At 41.0% G+C, this 18,426-nt stretch overlaps 1 protein-coding gene across 4 annotated transcripts in view; it reads left to right on the forward strand.

Annotated features, from left to right (window-relative positions):
• PARD3B (par-3 family cell polarity regulator beta) overlaps window positions 1-18,426 on the forward strand; it is a 2,266,259-nt gene that overhangs the window by 652,196 nt on the left and 1,595,637 nt on the right. For all 4 annotated transcript variants that reach the window (XM_073633364.1, XM_073633363.1, XM_073633365.1 and 1 more), the window contains exons 9-10: window positions 9,801-9,940; window positions 16,951-17,079. In XM_073633364.1, the coding sequence (XP_073489465.1) occupies window positions 9,801-9,940; window positions 16,951-17,079 (269 nt within the window). The remainder of the gene's footprint in view (window positions 1-9,800; window positions 9,941-16,950; window positions 17,080-18,426) is intronic.

The raw sequence follows: 18,426 nt of genomic DNA on the forward strand, positions 1-18,426 counted from the left end.
GCAGTATAAATTTCCTCCTCTGTGATGGGTCTGTCCATATCGGATCTATCACTCTCAGGCAGGCAAGGCAATCCTGCGTTGTTTAAAAATGTTTCCACTTCCCCCTTTTTTACTTGCTCCTGTTGTCACTTCTTTCTTACTGAGTACAAGGCTTCATAGTAGTTCCTAAATTGTTTCGCTATCTCTTTGGCTGTATAGACCATTCCCCCATTTTTATTTTGGATTTTGTCGATAAAGTTAATTTCTCTTTTTCAGCAACCTAGCTAGCTGTTTACTTGATTTATTTCCCCAAAGATACCTGTCTCTTGCTAATCTATTAAATATCCTTTTAGAATCTTGCTCCATAATGTCCTTAAGTTCCTCTCTTTTATTTACCAGTTGATGGAAAAGTTCCTGGTGGTGGCCCTTATGTTTTTTATGTTCTTGTTCTAATCTATGAATTTCACCAGTGAGACTATTCAATTTTTTTAATCTCTCTTTTTTTTCCCGGCCCCAATTGATTTAAGGACTCCCCTGATGTATGCTTTATGGGCCTCCCAAAGAGGGGCACCCAATGTTTCTCCTGTATCGTTAACCACAAAATATAATTCTATTTCTTTCTGCACCATTTCTGCTACTTTGTTGTCTTTTAAAAGGTTTTCATTTAGACGCCATGTAAACGGTTGTTTGGATTCCCGGAATCCTCATCTTCATCAAAACCGGGGAATGGTCAGAAAGCGTAGTTATTTCTATCTTGGTTTCCCTTACCAGGTCCAACAGTCTGTGGTCCACTATTATATAATCCAGTCTTGAGTACATCCCATGCACAGGGGAGAAGAAAGTGTAGTCATGTGTTTTAGCATGTTGCACCCTCCAAACATCCATAATTTGACACTGATGCAACCTAAACCTAATCATTTTTAATAAAGTTTTGTTTGTCCCCTGTGCCCAGGACGTACTATCCAAAGAAGGGTCCAAACAAAAGTTAAAGTCCCCTGCAAGAATATCCACCCCTGACTTAAAGTCCATTAACCTGCCCAGTACCTGTTTTAGAAATCTAGTCGGGTTTTTATTAGGGCAATATACATTTGCCAGGGTAAATGTCCTATCACCTAGGCTGCCCTTCAAAAAGATATCGGCCCTCGGGGTCTGTCAATCTTTCAACCAATTAAAACTTTGTCATTTTTGCAAACCCAATTGCCACCCCCTTGGCCCTCCTAGTAGATGAATCCCCGTAAAACCAGGTTGGGTGGTCTTTAGAGTATAATTTGATGGTCGTTTCCTGGGCTAAATGTGTCTCCTGCAAAAACACCAGATCTGCTTGATACTGCTGAAGTTCTTTTAAAATGTTATGTCTCTTAACAGGGGAATTGAGACCCTTAACATTATATGACAGGAAGTTTGTTTCTGTCATTTGTATTGGTTAAATGAGAAGCAAAGCATCAAATCCAAAACCTGCCTTCTAAAAGTGTATTTTTTGTTCGTCTCTGCAAGATATTTCTCCTCCCGCCTCCCCCCCACCCCCAGGCTGTGATTTGGCCATGAGTCCGCAGTTGAGGATCCAAACCGATCCCATCCCACGCACTTCTTTTCCTAAGGTGTGACTCCAACCGCGGCCTCCCGTGTCCAAGCCCCTCCCCCCCATCCACGGGGGGGGAAAGGAGGGGCATGAGCGGGCGCACAGAGATGGCCCAAAACCTCCCATGAACCTTCCAACCCCCCACTGCTTCCCATCCGTGAATATTGGACTCCTCCCCACCCCAAGTCTTTTTCCTTATGATCTTCAATTTGTTATTATAATTTCTAAAAGGAAACTTATTACAATTGCTGCCCATGTCCATCTGCCACTGTTGTAATACTTTTTTAATTCTCTCTATTGATATTTGGAACTGGGATGTTTAGATTTTTACAAAAGTCTTGGATATCGTCCAGGAACTTTAACCTGTTTTTCCATCTTTCTGCATTATTAAAGATGCTGGGAAACCCCAGCTATATTTGATGTTAGCCCCCCTCAATTGTTCCAGAAGAGGTTTTAATTGTTGTCTCCGTGCCAAGGTTTCTGCTGATAAACCCGAAAACACTTGTAATTCCACACTCTCAAATTGTACTGGGGAGACTTCTCTGAGTTTTCTCCATATCTTGGTTTTGTCCTCGTATAGGTGGAATTTAATGATGATGTCCCTGGGTACTTCCTCTCTCAGTCCTGGTGGTTTCCTGACCCTGTGTACATGGTCGATCTTCAGATCCTCCTCTACCCTTCTGTCTAGTATTGGGTTGAATATTTTTTTCATTTTAGTCACCAAATCCTCCCCTTGTTGTTCTGGTAGAGCTCTGATCCTAAGATTTTGACGTTGACTTTGATTTTTTTGTTCTTCCAGTTTATATAATATGTCTCAGTGGTCAGTTTGCATTTACCTCATTTGTGTTTTTATATCTAGTATTTCTTGGGCCTGTTTTCCTGTCAGTTCCTATGCTTCTTCTACTCTCCTCAATAAATGGCCCATATCCATCCTTACTTTCGTAATCTCCGTTTTAATTGAATTTTCTAGTTTAGCAAACTTTTCCAGCATTTCCATTTTCATTGGAATTAGAGCCATATTCCTTTGTTCTTCCATTTTACTTAGGTTAAGTTCTCCATCCAGGTCCAACTCTTCCCTGGATTCATCTCCTTGATCCACTTTATGTTTCACCTGTTCTTTCTTCTTCTCTTTTGTCCCCATATGCTTTTTTTCCAGACCGGGACTTTTTGAACTCACGTCCTTAAGGAGTTTCTGGATTGTGCTCGTATTTAAACTCTCTTTTGGGGTCTTGGGTTCTGTTGCTTTTTGTGACCGACCTCTCATGTTCACATTTGTTATTTTCTTCCTCCCCAACTTGTTCCCTGTTTACAAAAAGTTTCACACCCTATGGTTACCTGACCCCTCCTATTTATCCCGTCTGTTAAGGATGACAGAGGAAACAGTTCCAGCACTTAACGCACACTTAGAGCATTGTAGGAGATAAATCAGTGGGGCACGTAAGTTTCAAAAGTAAAAAGAGAACAGTTCTTGATCTCAAAACACTCTTCAGGAATCTACAATCACAGTTCATTAGCAGCAGTGTGTCGTTCAACTTGACTCTGCTCCACTTGTTGACCAGTTCATGCCTTATCAATATATATGTATATAAGACCTTTATATGGCATTCATAAGGGACCTGCTGACAGGAAAGAACAGTTGAAAAGCTTTTAACCCTCTTCTGGGGTCTGCAATCTCAGCTCAATACCAATAAGTATCCCACAGTTTGACTCTTCTCCAGGCCACTTATCCACCTGTTAGTACTTTGTTAATATATACCTATGACAGCGGGTCCCTTTATAAAGTCTCTGGGATAGCTTTATCTGAGATAACTTTAATCATAAAGGCAAAAGTTCATACCTGGGGAGGGGCTTCCTCGTGCTGACTTCTTCAATTCCTACCCACCGAAATAACTCTGGTCCGACCGTTAATGCGTTATATAGGGCTGTTGCAAAGCTCTAGAGATGTCCTGGTCCGCTAAATGCACCCCGCTTCTTGGATGGGAACCAGCTTCTCTCTTTTTCCCACTACCAGACGTGGACAGTTCGGGGGAATACACGCATGGTAGGTGGAAGGTAGAGGGAGGAGGTAATGTGGGTGGACGGGCTCCGTCTGTTCCGAACAGGAACGCTGAACACTCTACCGCTCCTTTAACCGGCACCAGACCTTTTACATTTTCCTTCTCTGCCTGCTGATACCGAGCCCGAGGCCATCCCCTGTTGCTATTTAGGGTGTGAGGTTTTCATCCGCCGGAGCATCCGCGGTCTCTCACCTCGCTTCGCTCCCACTGGTTCGCCCGGGTCACCTCCGTCCGCTTACACTGGCGCAGCCATCAGGCCCCTCCCCTATCTCTGACGCGTCACGTCTGCATTAGCTTATGTATTCTGAGTGGGTTCACCCAGATAAGCATTTTTGTCCTCCCAAAAAGTTCTCAGTACTTTATCCTATGGAGGAAAAATTCACTAAAAGGTGGGATATACCAGCAATTGAGCGGCTGTATCCTCTGTGAATAAAAGTTTGACTTGTCTGGTTCACAACGCTCAAATGCTTAGGGATCCAACCGATAAGAAATTTGAATTCCTGTTGAAAAACACATTTTCTTTGGCAGGTTCAGTGACTCAACCTGCAGTGGCGGCAATTGGTGTAAGTCAATCCTTGAGAGACCAGTTGAGACAGGTGCTCAACTTATCCCTGATCAGCAGGCCCAGGATTTAGCCGAGCTGCCAGGGCCTTTATGCTTTGCAGCTGACGCTATGAGAGATTCTATTCTTCAGGCCTCACACCTTATGCTTGGGCTGGTGCATATGCGTAGAATCTTATGGTTCAAAAATTGGTCAGCCGAAGCACCATGCAAAAAACTCTTGGCTGTTTTTTTTCCTTTCCGCAGTAAACGGCTGTTTGGGGTATGATTTTGGACAAATACATCCAAAAAATTTCAAGTGGAAAAAGACCCTTTTGCCAGCTAAGAGGAGGAGTAAACCTCCCTCATTTAAACTGGCTCCTTCTCCAGGGCCAGGGGCATCAGGCAGTCGCGACGGCCTCCACCTTCGGGTTCAAGAGGTAAACCTCAGAGTCAACCCGAGGGACAAAAGAAGTCCTGGGGAAGGAAACCTACGAGACAGAATGCTAAAACCTCTTTATGAAGGGGCACTCCCACTCGCTCGAGTGGGGGGGCAGGATTCTGCAGTTCTCAAGGGTCTGGCAGAAAGAGTTTCGAAACAGATGGCTGGTCTCCACAATAACTCTAGGTTTCAAACTAGAGTTCCGAGAGTTCCCGTCTCCTCGTTTTCTCAGCCAAAGATCCAGAGAAAAATAAGTCTCTCTTTCAAGCATTAGACCGACTTTTTGTCTCAAAAAGTGATCATGGTGGTCCCCATGAAAGAGCAGGGGTTGGGGTTTTATTCAAACCTTTTCACGGTACCAAAACCAAATGGAGATGTCAGACCCATTCTAGGTCTCTAAGATCTAAACCGATTCCTGAAAATCTGCTCTTTTCGCATGGAATCAATCCGATCAGTTGTCTCCATCCTACAAGGAGGACAATTGACGTCAAGGATGCATGCCTGCATGTGCCCCGCTTGACAGAAATATCTATGTTTCGAGGTAGAAAAGCTCCTTTTTCAGTTTGTAGCCTTGCCTTTTGGTCTAGCTACTGCACCCTGGGTGTTTACAAAAGTTATGGCCCTTCTTTTGGCCAGATTAAGGGCTCAAGGTATAACAATTATAGCATACCTAGATGACCTGCTCTTGATAGACCGGTCAGTAGCCCGCTAGACCAAAGCTTGGTCACCACAGTCAACTACCTGGAATACCTAGGTTAGATCCTCAACCTAGAGAAATCTTCTTTAAAACCATTAAGAAGGCTAGAGTACTTGGGTCTGATCATAGATACAGCCCAGAAACGGGTGTTTTTGTCCCAGGCAAAGATCAGCGCCATAAAGGAGCTGGTTCAGGTGGTCAGGGTGAAGATGGATCCTTCTATTCGCCTTTGCATGAGATTCTTGGGAAAGATGGTAGCTTCATTCAAAGCTGGTCCCTATGCTCAGTTTCATTCGAGACTGCTGCAAAACAGTATCCTATCTGCTTGGAACAAGTAGGTTCAATCTCTAAATTTTCCAATGTGTCTGTCTCCAAAGGTGCTCCAGAGCCTCAATTGGTGGTGGATAACCAAAAATCTGCAAAAAGGGAAATCCTTCATACCAGTTACCTGGAAGGTGGTAACAACAGATACCAGCCTTTCAGGTTGGGGAGCAGACCTGGAAGAGGCGATTGTCCAGAGGAAATGGTCCAGAACCGAAAGGACCTTGCCCATCAACATTCTAGAGAGTCAGGCAGCGCGCTTGGCTGAGGGCCTGGACATTCAGGTTGTGTATCCAATCCAACAATGCCACAGTAGTGGCCTATATCAATCACCAAGGGGGCAACAGAAGTCATGCAGCCCAGGGAGAGGTGAACCATATCCTAGCCTGGGCAGAAAAGCATGTGCCGTGCATATCGGCAATTTTCATTCCAGGGATAGAGAATTGGCAGGTGGACTACTTGAGTCGCCAGCAGTTGTTCCCGGGGGAATGGTCCCTTCACCCCAACATCTTCCTGGCTATATGCCAAAGATGGGTGGTCCCGTATGTAGATCTGTTTGCGTCCAGGTTCAACAGCAAAGTCAACAACTTTGTGTCAAGAACAAGGGATCCACTCGCATGCGGAACTGATGCCCTACTGACCCCGTGGGATCGGTTTTTACTAATTTATGCCTTCCCTCCTATTCCGCTGCTACCAGAAGTTGGTCTTGAGTACCATCAAAGGCCAGGTCTCGGCCTTATCAATATTGTTCCAATGACCACTTGCTTCCCATTCCCTGGTCTATAGTTTTATACAAGGGGTAACGCGGCTTAATCCGCTAGGTCACCCTTGAAACCTTGGGACTTGAATTTAGTTCTGTCAGTATTACAGAAACAGCCTTTTGAGCCGATACGACATACTCCCTTGATCATTTTTGACAAGGAAGTAAGTTTTTCTGCTTGCCATTTCTTCTACATGAAGAGTATCAGAGTTGGCTGCTCTTTCTTGTAAAGAGCTGTATTTAATTATTCACAAGGATAAGGTGGTATTGCGTCCTCATCCTAGCTTTCTGCCGAAGGTAGTGTCAGGTTTTCATCTAAACCAGGATATTGTTCTATCTTCATGTTTTACAGACCCTGTTCTTCGGAATAAAAGTCACTACATTCTCTTGATGTAGTGAGAGCAGTTAAAGTCTACTTGAAGACGTCTGCTCAGATTCGAAAAACGGATGTTTTGATTGTGCTGCCTGAAGGTCCTAGAAAAGGACAGGCAGCATCAAAATTGACTATTCCTAAGTGGATTCAGCAAGTAATTGTTCAAGCTTATGGTTTGAGAAGGAAGATTCCACCCTTTCAAATCAAAGCGCACTCCACCAGGGCTGTTAGTGCTTCATGGGCAGTGCATCACCAAGCCTCCATGGCTCAAGTCTGCAAGGCCACAACTTGGTCTTCAGTCCATACATTCACCAGATTCTATCAGGTGGATGTAAGAAGGCATGAGGATATCGTCTTTGGGCGCAGTGTGCTGCAGGCAGCAGTATAGGTCCTCAGATCTGATGGTGCTCTACTTTTGTTTGTGTCTCCCTCCACTCAAATGGCATTGCTCTGGGACATCCCACATAGATATTACTATGGCTCTGTGTCCTGTGATATACAATAAAGAAAATAGGATTTTTATAACAGCTTACCTGTAAAATCCTTTTCTTGGAGTACATCACAGGACACAGAGGTCCCTCCTTTTTTTGGATACACCTATATTGCTTTGCTACAAAAACTGAGGTACTCCCAGTAATGGGAGGAGTTATATAAGGAGTGAACTTCCTGTCTTAGGGTGTGCCAGTGTCCATCACCTAATGGTGGCCTATATAACCCACATAATTATTACTATGGCTCTGTGTCCGGCGATGTATTCCAAGAAAAGGATTTTACAGGTAAGCTGTTATAAAAATCCTGTTGTATCACATTTGAGGTTGCAAGCTTATTTCTAAGCCACTTGTCTCTTGTATGGGCTATTTAAGCCTTTTCCATTTACTGTAGAGATTTTAAAGGCCATGTTTGACTAGTTGTTGGTCGTGTGATTATGTTGTCGGTTTAGAGGTAAAGTTTTTAAATTGCAGATAAAAATGAGTTACCTGAGTGATGAGACCTCTGGTAGTTGATAACAAGACTTCTGTGGTTGAAGAGTAGGTTGACAGAATAGATGGCAAGAGTGACTAGACATGTGAATCATAACTTGAATCTGTGCGGAAATATACCCGCTCAATTAGTGGGGTCAAAATAAATTAAACAGAGTGCCATTCTCCTGGGTTGCCAGAGAGCACAAGGATTAGCCCGCCTTAGCGTCAGAGTCATCACGGGTAGAGGGAAGAGTTAGGGGGATCTGCATCTGTTGGAACTTGAGGATCCAGGATGTTCCGGCTGGGAGATAAAATCAAATATTTTCCTGGGTTTGGCCTGTTCCTTTCTCTTCCTGGATGGCATCAGGAGATGTGCCTGCAGCTCTGGGGCACTGTGGCAGCACTAAACGAGGCTCCTGGTCGCTGATTCTGTCTCCGACAACCCACTTAGGACAGGAGCTGTGTTAGTGTGCAGCCATCTGCTCTGTTGGCTAACCATGCCCCCACTTTATATATTTTAAAGGCCACCCAGGTTTAACCTTCTCTCTTCTATATTTGTTGCCCATTGGAATGCACTGTGTTATACCTTTGTTTAATATGTTTCAAAAGCATTCCCATTTTACTTCTGCGTTCAATGTTTCTAGGATTTTGTCCCAATTGATGTCTTGTAGTATTGAGCTACCCTCATACCTCCTTTTCCTATTATTTATGCTAAATGTGATCATCCTGTAATTGCTAGATCCCAAGTTGTCCCGTGTTGCCACATCTGAGATCAGACTTGGATCGTTCATAATTAATAAATATTGCAACGCATTCTTTCTAGTTGGGGAATCTACCAATTGAGACATGAAGTTGTCCTGTAAGACATTGATGAAATGATGGTCCTTTAATGAGGGAGCTGTCCCCTCTGCCCAGTCAATATTGGGATAATTGAAGTCCCCCATTATGATGACATTTCCTTGCCTCACTGCCATTTCTAACTGATAGGAGGTGCCTCTCCTCCTTCTCCTTTAGGTTGGGGTGCTTGTAACATACCCCCACTATTAATTTCCCACTTCTTTTTGGAGTTCTACCCACACCAACTCTGCCACCCTTACATCATTTTTTATATAAAGACACCCCCCTCTTCTACCTCGTGTGAGCTGTAAAACCAAGTTTCTGTTATTCCCACAAAGTCTATGTCCTCCTCGTGTAATACCAGGTCCAGTTTCTCCATTTTGTTAGCTAGGCTCCTGGCATTTGTGTATACGCCTCTCAGTGTTGTATAGGTGCATATTATTTTCTCATGTGTTCTCAGGCTTTGTTTTTGGTTTGTCCACTCAATTCACCCCAGGATTAGTCGTTATGGCTATATTATCACTACTGACTCCACTATTACCCTCTGTCCTTCTGCTCACTGCTGGCTGTCGCTTGCTCTGAACCCCCCCCCCCCCCTCAACACCTAGTTTAAAAGCCCCTCCAACTCTGGCCATCTTTCTTCCCAATAAAGCTGCACGCTACCTATTAAGGTGCAGTCTGTCCTTACTAAAGAGTCGGTAACCCAAGAACCCAAACCCCGCCTTCCTACAGTTCCTCAGCCTCTTGTTCAGTTCCCTAAGCTCCTTCTGCTTCTCTGGTGTGGCTCGAAGCACAGGTAGTATTTCTGAGAAAACCACCTTGAAATAATTTTTTAGGACTCTCCACCTTCCTCTTACTTTGTCACTATGTGCTCATGAATGTGTGCCACTGGCTTCTGGCTGTAATTTGCTTGCTCCTAGTCTTTTTTTTTTTTTAACTGGCTACTAAATCTCTGGGAGATTTGTTCATGCCTTGCCCGCACCAATATATTATGATCACTGTGTGTGTTTTTTTTGGATAGGCTATGAACCTTGAAGAGAAAGGCAGCATAAAAATATAGCAACCAATCACAAATCATCTTATAAGTTTTTAACGTTTTCAACTACTATGGACTAAGATTGTAATTAACATGTTAATTTGGAAATAAGCCAAAATTCTGAACATTACCATTCTGTCTTCTGATGAGATTTTGTGTGTGAACACAACTGTTTAGAGTATCTGTCACAAATTTCTATTGACTACTTCCAATCCAGGTGCAGATGGGCTTGGATTCACAGTGGTCACCAGGGATTCTACAGTACATGGACCTGGCCCTATTTTCGTTAAAAACATTCTCCCCAAAGGAGCAGCCATAAAGGATGGACGGTTACTGTCTGGAGATCGAATAGCAGAGGTATGTGAATTACCAACTTATATATTAGATATTTATAATTTTTTTTTGAGAATTTACCAAAGTCCAAATTCAAGAAAATTCCAAAGTTGCATTCAAGTATGATCGTTCTTGTGCTCAGACCTAAGTTATGTAATATGTGGTGTATTCTGTCTCTTGTGTATTCTGAAAAAAAATTTGCAGATCAGAATGGAATCTCTCAGATTAGGTAAGATAACTGCGGAAATGTTCAAGCACAGAGTTTGGATTGCAAACATTAAAGTAAACTTACTAAAGTCTACATCAATTTAAAAGCAATTCCATTTTTGATTTGCTTTCAGGATTTATGTATTAAAAAATAAATGATATATTTTTAGTGCAATTCTCCTGCCTTAGAAGATTGTTTCCATGGCAGCACAAATTGAGGAGTCAACTATGGAAAGGTTCTGATGGGACTCTACCTTCCTGGGCGAGTTTTGTATTGAAGCTGGTCATGATTCTTCTATGCTTTTATATGTTTTATTTCTGTTTTCCAATTTAAAGAAATGTAACCTCTTTACTCTTTGGTCCTTGTTCAGCATGCTGTGAAATGGCTTCTCTAGGAATAGGGGAAGGGGTCACCTTAATTACAATGGCAAATAGGCTTCTTTGCTGTTGTAAAGAGAGTACTGGATCTCTGTTTAGTAGATTTACAGCTAGTATTTTGTTATGTTTGAAAATGCATGCTGTAAGAACAGCAAGAAACTGGAACAAAATGGTTTAAAATACTGCAAGCTGGAATAGCTTTCTAAAAGCAAACAAGCAAAAAAAATGTGAAGAAACAATTTTAGGAGGAAGAGGATTTTTTATTTTTTTTCACAAAATACAGCGGTCAATGTACTACATTCTATTTCAGAATATTGTTGAGCACCAAGTACTAGATTATACACTCAATGTTGCACTTAAGATTTATCAGAGCACTGCTAGAGCCCCCAGGAATTTCTAGGAAAATTACTTTATAAAAAGTCAGTGTTTGCATAAACAAAGTTATGCTTTTCCTTCTGCAATGTCGCAATGAAAGGACCTGGTGAGATTAATCAGGCATTAAGAATTACATTATGGTGTGCCTATTCTTTCCATCCCCAAATTAACCATTTTTAAAGCGCTTCAGCCATATTCAGAGAATACTTATGCCGCGTACATACGAGCGGAATGTCCAACAGAAAAAATCAGACAGAAGCTTTTCATTGTCTATTCCGATCGTGTGTACGCCTCATCGGACTTTTTTTTTTCGAAAATTCTGACAGACCTAGAAATGGAAAATGTTCTAAATATTTCCGACGGAACCAATTCCTTTCAGGAAAACCGCTCATCTGTATGCTGTTCCGACGGACCGAAAACGACGCATGCTCTGAAGCAAGTACGAGACGGAAGCTATTGCCGACTGGCTATTGAACTTCCTTTTTCTAGGCCTGTTTTACATGTTGTACGTCAACTCGTTCTAGACGGTCAGACTTTGGTGTGACCGTGTGTATGCAAGACCGCTTGAGCGGAATTCCGTCGGAGTTCCGTCGGAGAAACCTTTGGAGTTTATTCTGACGGCAAAACCGGTCCTGTGTACGCAACATAAGTACCATACTGGATGTTTGATCTGGCCTTTAAGTGGCCTTGCTGTTTTGTAAAAAAAAAAAAGTTTTATTATATCACATTGGCTAAAGGGCTATTTATAATAAAATACCTTATTGTACTAAGTTCCCTCAAGTGCTTGAATATCATTATCCTTAGACACCTGCCATTGCATTATATGAGTAAATTGTCTCATTTTACTCAGTAACAATGCATTTAAAGGATAAAGTATATGTGAATCTTCGCCTTGTAAAATAATCCATTCAGTTTAAAATAGAAATGAATGGCAAAACATTTGTGTATACATATAAAAAGCATTATAAATAACTTTTCCCCTTTTTTAACCTCCTTGGCGGTATTCCTGAGTCTGGCTCGGGGTGAGATTTCAGTATCAAAAGCGGCAACCCCGAGCCAGATCGGGATCGCATTGCAGGATCCATGTAGAGGTTACTTACCTTGTCCCCTGGATCCTGTGATGTATCCCCGCTGTGATATGTGAGTCGCCATGTCTCGCTCGATTCACAGTGCCGAGCTCTGTTCCCTGCGAGCGTTGCGACACACGGGGACGGAGTTCGGCGCCAAATTCAAAAAGCAAAAAACACAGTTTAGATACAGTACTGTAATCTGTAAGATTACAATATACTGTATCAAATAATTACACATCCCCTTTGTCCCTAGTGGTTTGTCCCGTGTACTGCATGCAGGTTTATATTATAAATACTATTCTTTCTGCCAGGAAACTGGAGATTGAACATAGCAACCAAAAAATGTCAGTTTACGTCAAAAGTGCTTTGAGATCAGCTAGAAAACAGCGATAATAAATTAGAATCACTTGCAGAATTGAGCGATAGTGATTCGTGGGGAAATTTGTCATCAAACACTGAAAGTATTGACAGTGACAATTCTGCAACTGAGCAAATTTCAGTGTTTTTGATTTGAGTACATTATTGAATAATTTTTATTATTATTATATTATTATTTGTTATAATTATTTATAGTTATTTATTATATTATAATTTTTTATTTCATTTTTCAAACTTTATCATACCCGGGATGTCTACTAGACTCTTGTTTGGACAGATTTAAGTGAGTTATTCCTAAGAATTACAGGCCTACAATATAAAATGCCAAATTTCCGTGCAAAATAATTGTACCACTTTCAGCATAAAAATCTGAAATAATCATACCGCCAGGGAGGTTAAGTGATTACTTACCTCCTGTTTTAAGCTGCAAAAGGGGGGGGGGGTTGTTATATCAGGAATATGAAATGTCTGGTTTACATATTCTTAAATTCACCTTTTTTGAGCATGTTACACTTTATACCCAAACTAGGGTGTAACATGTAACATGCTCCAGCAGTCCCCTTCTCCCGATCTTTCCCTGTGACCGTGGCCTGGGGTTCTTCTCTCTGCACCCACTGTCACAATTTAAAAATAACATGGCGGTGTAGGGCTCCACTCACACAGCCACATCAATTATTCACAGCAATCTATAAATTAATGGACTACTTTAATGAAGTACTGTCTTCCACTACAGCAGAAAGCTTGTTGTTCTCAGTGAACTGCGAGTGTGCGGGTGAGCGCTCTCGTAGTTCATTGATCTTTTTGCTCTTCTGTAACTGTCTGCCCATGTGGGAGGTACAGGCAGACAGCTATACTCAGAGTCTGCAGAAACCTGATGTTGCACCCGTGATCTACTGATCGAGGGTGCAATGCTTTCCAGGCTCTTGCAGGAAAAAAATAATAAATGCACATTTTTTTTTCTACAGAAATATGTGCATTTGTTTTTTTTTCACAAACCGTGAACGTAGCCTTTAATACCAGATATTAAAAGTTAACACAAAGGGGTCAATTTACTAAATCTGGAGAGTGCAAAATTTGGCGCAGCTCTGCATAAAAACCAATCAGCTTTCTGATTTTTTTTTGTCAAAGCTTAATTGAACAAGCTGAAGTTAGAAGCTGATTGGCTACCATGCACAGCTGCACCATATTTTGCACGCTCCAGTTTTAGTAAATCAGCCCAAAAGTGTTATAGAGTGTATATGAACCCTAACAATGAACTTCTCTTGTTTGGTCTCTTTTTTGTCTGTTAAATACACTATTGAAAGTGTTTATTATGTTTTAGATGTAAGTGCAAAAAATACCTGTTGACCCTGACAGAATTCTTGTCAGCTAATAAAGGAGAAATCCACCTTTCTGAAAAGTCACGTTACACCAATATCTAGTGTGTAACATGTAAAATGTTCAGAATCTGCCTGCTCCTCCCTGATCCCCCCCCCCTCCTCCATCACAGTAGGCTAGGGATCTTCTCCCCAGTAACCTGCAATATATACAGTTGTTCTTAGTTTTATATGTGTCATGTCATAGAACCGGGGGGCCCGGCCAATGGCCCACATGCCACACGTGGCCCGCTGAGCCCTCTGATGCAGCCTGTGACCTTCTGCTCTGAGATGGCAGGTTGTCAAACCCAGATTGTGGATTGCCAACCCACCTTCCCATAGCATCAATGTTGTGGATGGAGCCTGCGGTAGAGGAATCAAGCCACTGTGAAGGGAGCAGAACTGCATAAGCCAATGCTCTATAGCGATACTCCCAGACAGAGTCAAACCAAATGCACTCCACCTGGGACAGCAACATTTTCTATAGCCTGCGATTCCTGCAGATGCTGAAAGTGAAGAAAAGTCAGTTTATGAAAATCACAGTTTGGGCATCACAGCAATCACAACAATGGGCATAATATTAGAGTTTTGTAGAATTTGGGGATTTATGAGCAGTAGTTTTGCAATGGTTAATTGGCTGCTTTCACACTGATGCAGTGCACCTTCAGCTTTCCTGTGAGTTACCTGCACTGAAACATAGACTTCTATTGTATCCTGTGGGTTTGATGCACTTTCTGAAAATGCCTCAAAACTAATAAATGTGGGAGTTTTGGTGTTCTTGCAGAAAGTGCACCACAACAGCAAGAAGTCATTAAAGTCTATGGCTCAGTGCAGCTAAGCCGCATGAAACCTGTTGGTGCACTTGCGGTGCAGATAAACCGCAACACATCAGTGTGAAAGCAGCCTTATAGGGGGCTCAGCACAATAAGGGCTCATTTACATTTGTGGTTTGGGGGGAGTGTAAAAGCCCATAGGTCATTGTGACCTATGACCAGTTATCAAATCACTTAAATTGGAAGTAAACCCTCCTATTGTTTTTCAGCCAAGGAAGCTGCCACCTTGGCCTCTGTTTCATCTACAACTGTCATGATGCTGCACACATGATCAATTATGACATCCGCCATTGGATGGTTTGACAGTTTGGTTAAGAGCACAACCAATGGGAGTGTTACATTTCCGGCATGTGCCGGAAAGGTAACTGTTTTATGGATGGGTTTACTTCCGCTTTAAGTGACCCTCGCTCTTCAAAAGGTTGAACACCCCTGTCATCGAAGTTCTACTCAAACAATTCAGTCAATTTGTATCTAGTCAGGTGGGCTCTTGTGCTACATAATTGTATGTGGATCTAAAGTCGATTGGTCAGACTACAAGGTATATGGTCCACTTTAGGCGATATGAACAATATTAAGTAGAATTTAGAGACATATCCTGTACATTGTGGCACCACATCCATATATAACATGCAAAAACAGAAAATAGGATTTAAACGGTTGCCACTTATAATCCCAGGTGTGAAAGAAAGGGTACTCATATATATATATATATATATATATATATATATATATATATATATATATATATATATAAATGCAAAGTTTATTTGACCAACATGTTTAAAATCTCAAAAGTGTAACGGCATACAAATGCTGATCATCTCTCATCATTAATGACCAGAAATATAAACATAAAGAGAAACCTATCTGAATGGCCCACTATCAATATATAGTAGTATGGATATAGACTGGTATAAATACACCATATGCAGGGCCAGACATAAGAATGAAAGTATCGTCACCAATAGAAATCACTGTGACAATACATTGATTCCTACGTCTGGCCCTGCATATGCTGTATTTATACCCGGCTATATGCATACTACTATATATTGATAGTGGGCCATTCAGATAGGTTTCTCTGTATGTTTATACAGTATATCTGGTCATTAATGATGGGAGATGATCAGTATTTGTATGCTTTGTTACACTTTTATGAGATTTTAAACATGTTGAGCAAATAAACTTTATATATATATATATATATATATATATATATATATACACACACACACACACATACCCTTTCTTTCATATTTGGGATTATAAGTGGCAACCTTTAAAATCCTATTTTCTGTTGTTTTCTGTTTTTAGCTGATATGAACAAACTGAGTGGATGTAACACATAAGGGGGGTTTTCTTACCTTTTTAAATCTGTTGTGATTTGTCTGTGCAGTAATAACATGCTAACATGTTATGCCCCATACACACGATCAGAAATTCCGTCACAAAAAACTTGGATGGTTTTTCCAACGGAATTCCGCTCAAGCTTGCCTTGCATACACATGGTCACACAAAAGTTCTCTGAACTTTCGACCGTTAAGAACGCGGTGACATACACCACTACGACAAGACGAGAAAATTAAGTTCAAGGCTTCCGAGCATGCGTCAAATTGTTTCCGAGCATGCGTGATTTTTTGCACATCCGAATTGCATACAGATGAACGCATTTTCGGATAGGAACTTTTTCCGACCGAAAAATAGAGAACCTGCTCTCAATTTTTTGCTGGCTGGAATTCTGTCAGCAAAAGTCCGATGGAGCATACACACTATCGGAATTTCTGACCAAAAGCTCACATCCAACTTTTGCTGGCGGAATTTCTGATCGTGTGTACGGGGCATTAGACTTGTTTTTGCTGTTAATATGTTACTCCTTCATTCAAGCTAAGCAAATCGGCCTGATTATATTTGCTATATCATCTATGCAGATCTAATATTCATCAATTTTTTGCTGGTTCTTTATTTAGTATTGATGAAAATCGATATTGAAATTCTGAGTCTTTCAACTTGAAATTGCAAAGGCTTATTAAAAAGACAGTTACAGACAACACATAAAACCAATCAGTGAATTGCTAATGCTATCAGTCAGTGTAACTTTCAATTCTTAGGATACTTGTAATCACATTTGCGCAACTTTGCTTTTGATTAATGCATTTGCATTTTTATTATGGTAATTATCATACACAATCTTAAAATACATAGACTTTTTCTCTTAAAAGTAAATAATAAAATGCAAGCAGTGTTTCATAGATGCAAATGTCCCATTGAAGTTTTTAATATACTGTTTGTAATGCAGGATATATGCATTGCATACCTATGGAGTATGGTATACTTAACAACTTCTGCTGAAAGACTTTTGCTAGTAGTCATTCATAGTCATTTTCTTAAAGCTATAGTGATCAATTAAAACCATGTTTAAATGTTGTGTTTCCTAAAAGGTTAATGGCATAGCAATTGCTGGAAAAACACAAGAGGAGCTTGTAGCCATGCTAAGGAGTACCAGGCTGGGCGAGACAGTGTCTCTGGTGGTTGCTCGACAGGAAGAAGCTTTCTTGCCTCGTGAACTGGTAATGTCTCTAACACTACAGCCTTGATTACATTGCATGTTGTTTGTTGCCAGACTGACCACCTTTCAGGCAGACGCCAGACCGCAGGCAGCGAGATCAGCTTACACTATATCAAAATCAAACAATGATTTACTATCGGTCCATGAAATTTGATTTTCAACCCCTGGTGACATCATAAGCTATGGGATGTGATTTTGTCATGGGTATCACACAGCACTTGATTTATTGAGAAGTCCATGAATATATCCAACTCCAGAGAAAATGTATGGATGATTTAAAACTGCCATGACAAGTCATAAAATGTAACCCTGCAGGATTTAAAAGGCATACTGAGGGAAAGTGGCATGCTGATTTGATCCCAGCATGATAAATGTACAGCCAAGCTCATCGGCTGTTATTGTATTACTCTTGCAGCCTCGGTAAACACTTTGTGCAATTCTAATCAGAGTGGAACTTTCTGTAATTATGACAGAATTGATTTTATGTGGTAGATCCATGTTACAGATTTGAAGATTCTGGAATAGTATCCTGGAAGACTGATTGCTATATGCTGTTAGGGCCACGCTAACAGCTGAACAAATCTGCATTATGTATTTTCATGTTTTTTCCCTATTTTTCCAGTATTTTTTTATTATTAGTTTTACTTTGGAGCTTGAGAGTTATTGTCAGCACAAGTATAAAATATTCACAGTTCATGAAATTCTTTCATGTTACAAATGTAAATGTTAACAGAATTTAAAATATAGTTTGTTTATGGAATCTCATGAACTAAAATCACGAGCTGCTAAAGGAAAAAAAATACAATTTGCAGATGAACTAAATAGATCTGTAACTGTTATTTTAGTGAAACTAGCTTTCTCCATGCAGAGACTGTATCTGGATGTAGTTGCCTCAATGCAGCCCTTTTAAATTTTAAAAATCTCTACTCTCTACTGTGGGCCTGGAAACCTGCTGTATGAGGAGCTACTACTACATCCAGTCTACAGGACTCCCGAGACCATAAGCAGCAGTCCAGTTGTCATAGACACACAAAAAAATTGGAAATTCAATTACACAACTTCAAAACATTTTATTTCAGCCTCTGCTAGGATTATCTTTAAAAATTCCAACTACCTGGGCTGCTATAGAAATCCTTGCTGAAATTTGTGTCATAGGAGCTAATTCTGATACTGCCAACCGAGGGTCCCATAATTTGTGAAATTTATGTTGGCAGACTGCACTGGAAAATTTGTTTTTCTTTTAGTAATGGAGAGATACCCTGTTTTTTTTCCAGTTTGTGTTTGTCGGTTGATGAGCAGACAACAATTTTTTAGCTATTAGTTTGCAAAGCCTACTCATCCAATGATA

Source organism: Aquarana catesbeiana, linkage group LG06, assembly GCF_042186555.1.
Source record: "Aquarana catesbeiana isolate 2022-GZ linkage group LG06, ASM4218655v1, whole genome shotgun sequence".
In the NCBI taxonomy this organism is placed as follows: domain Eukaryota; kingdom Metazoa; phylum Chordata; class Amphibia; order Anura; family Ranidae; genus Aquarana; species Aquarana catesbeiana.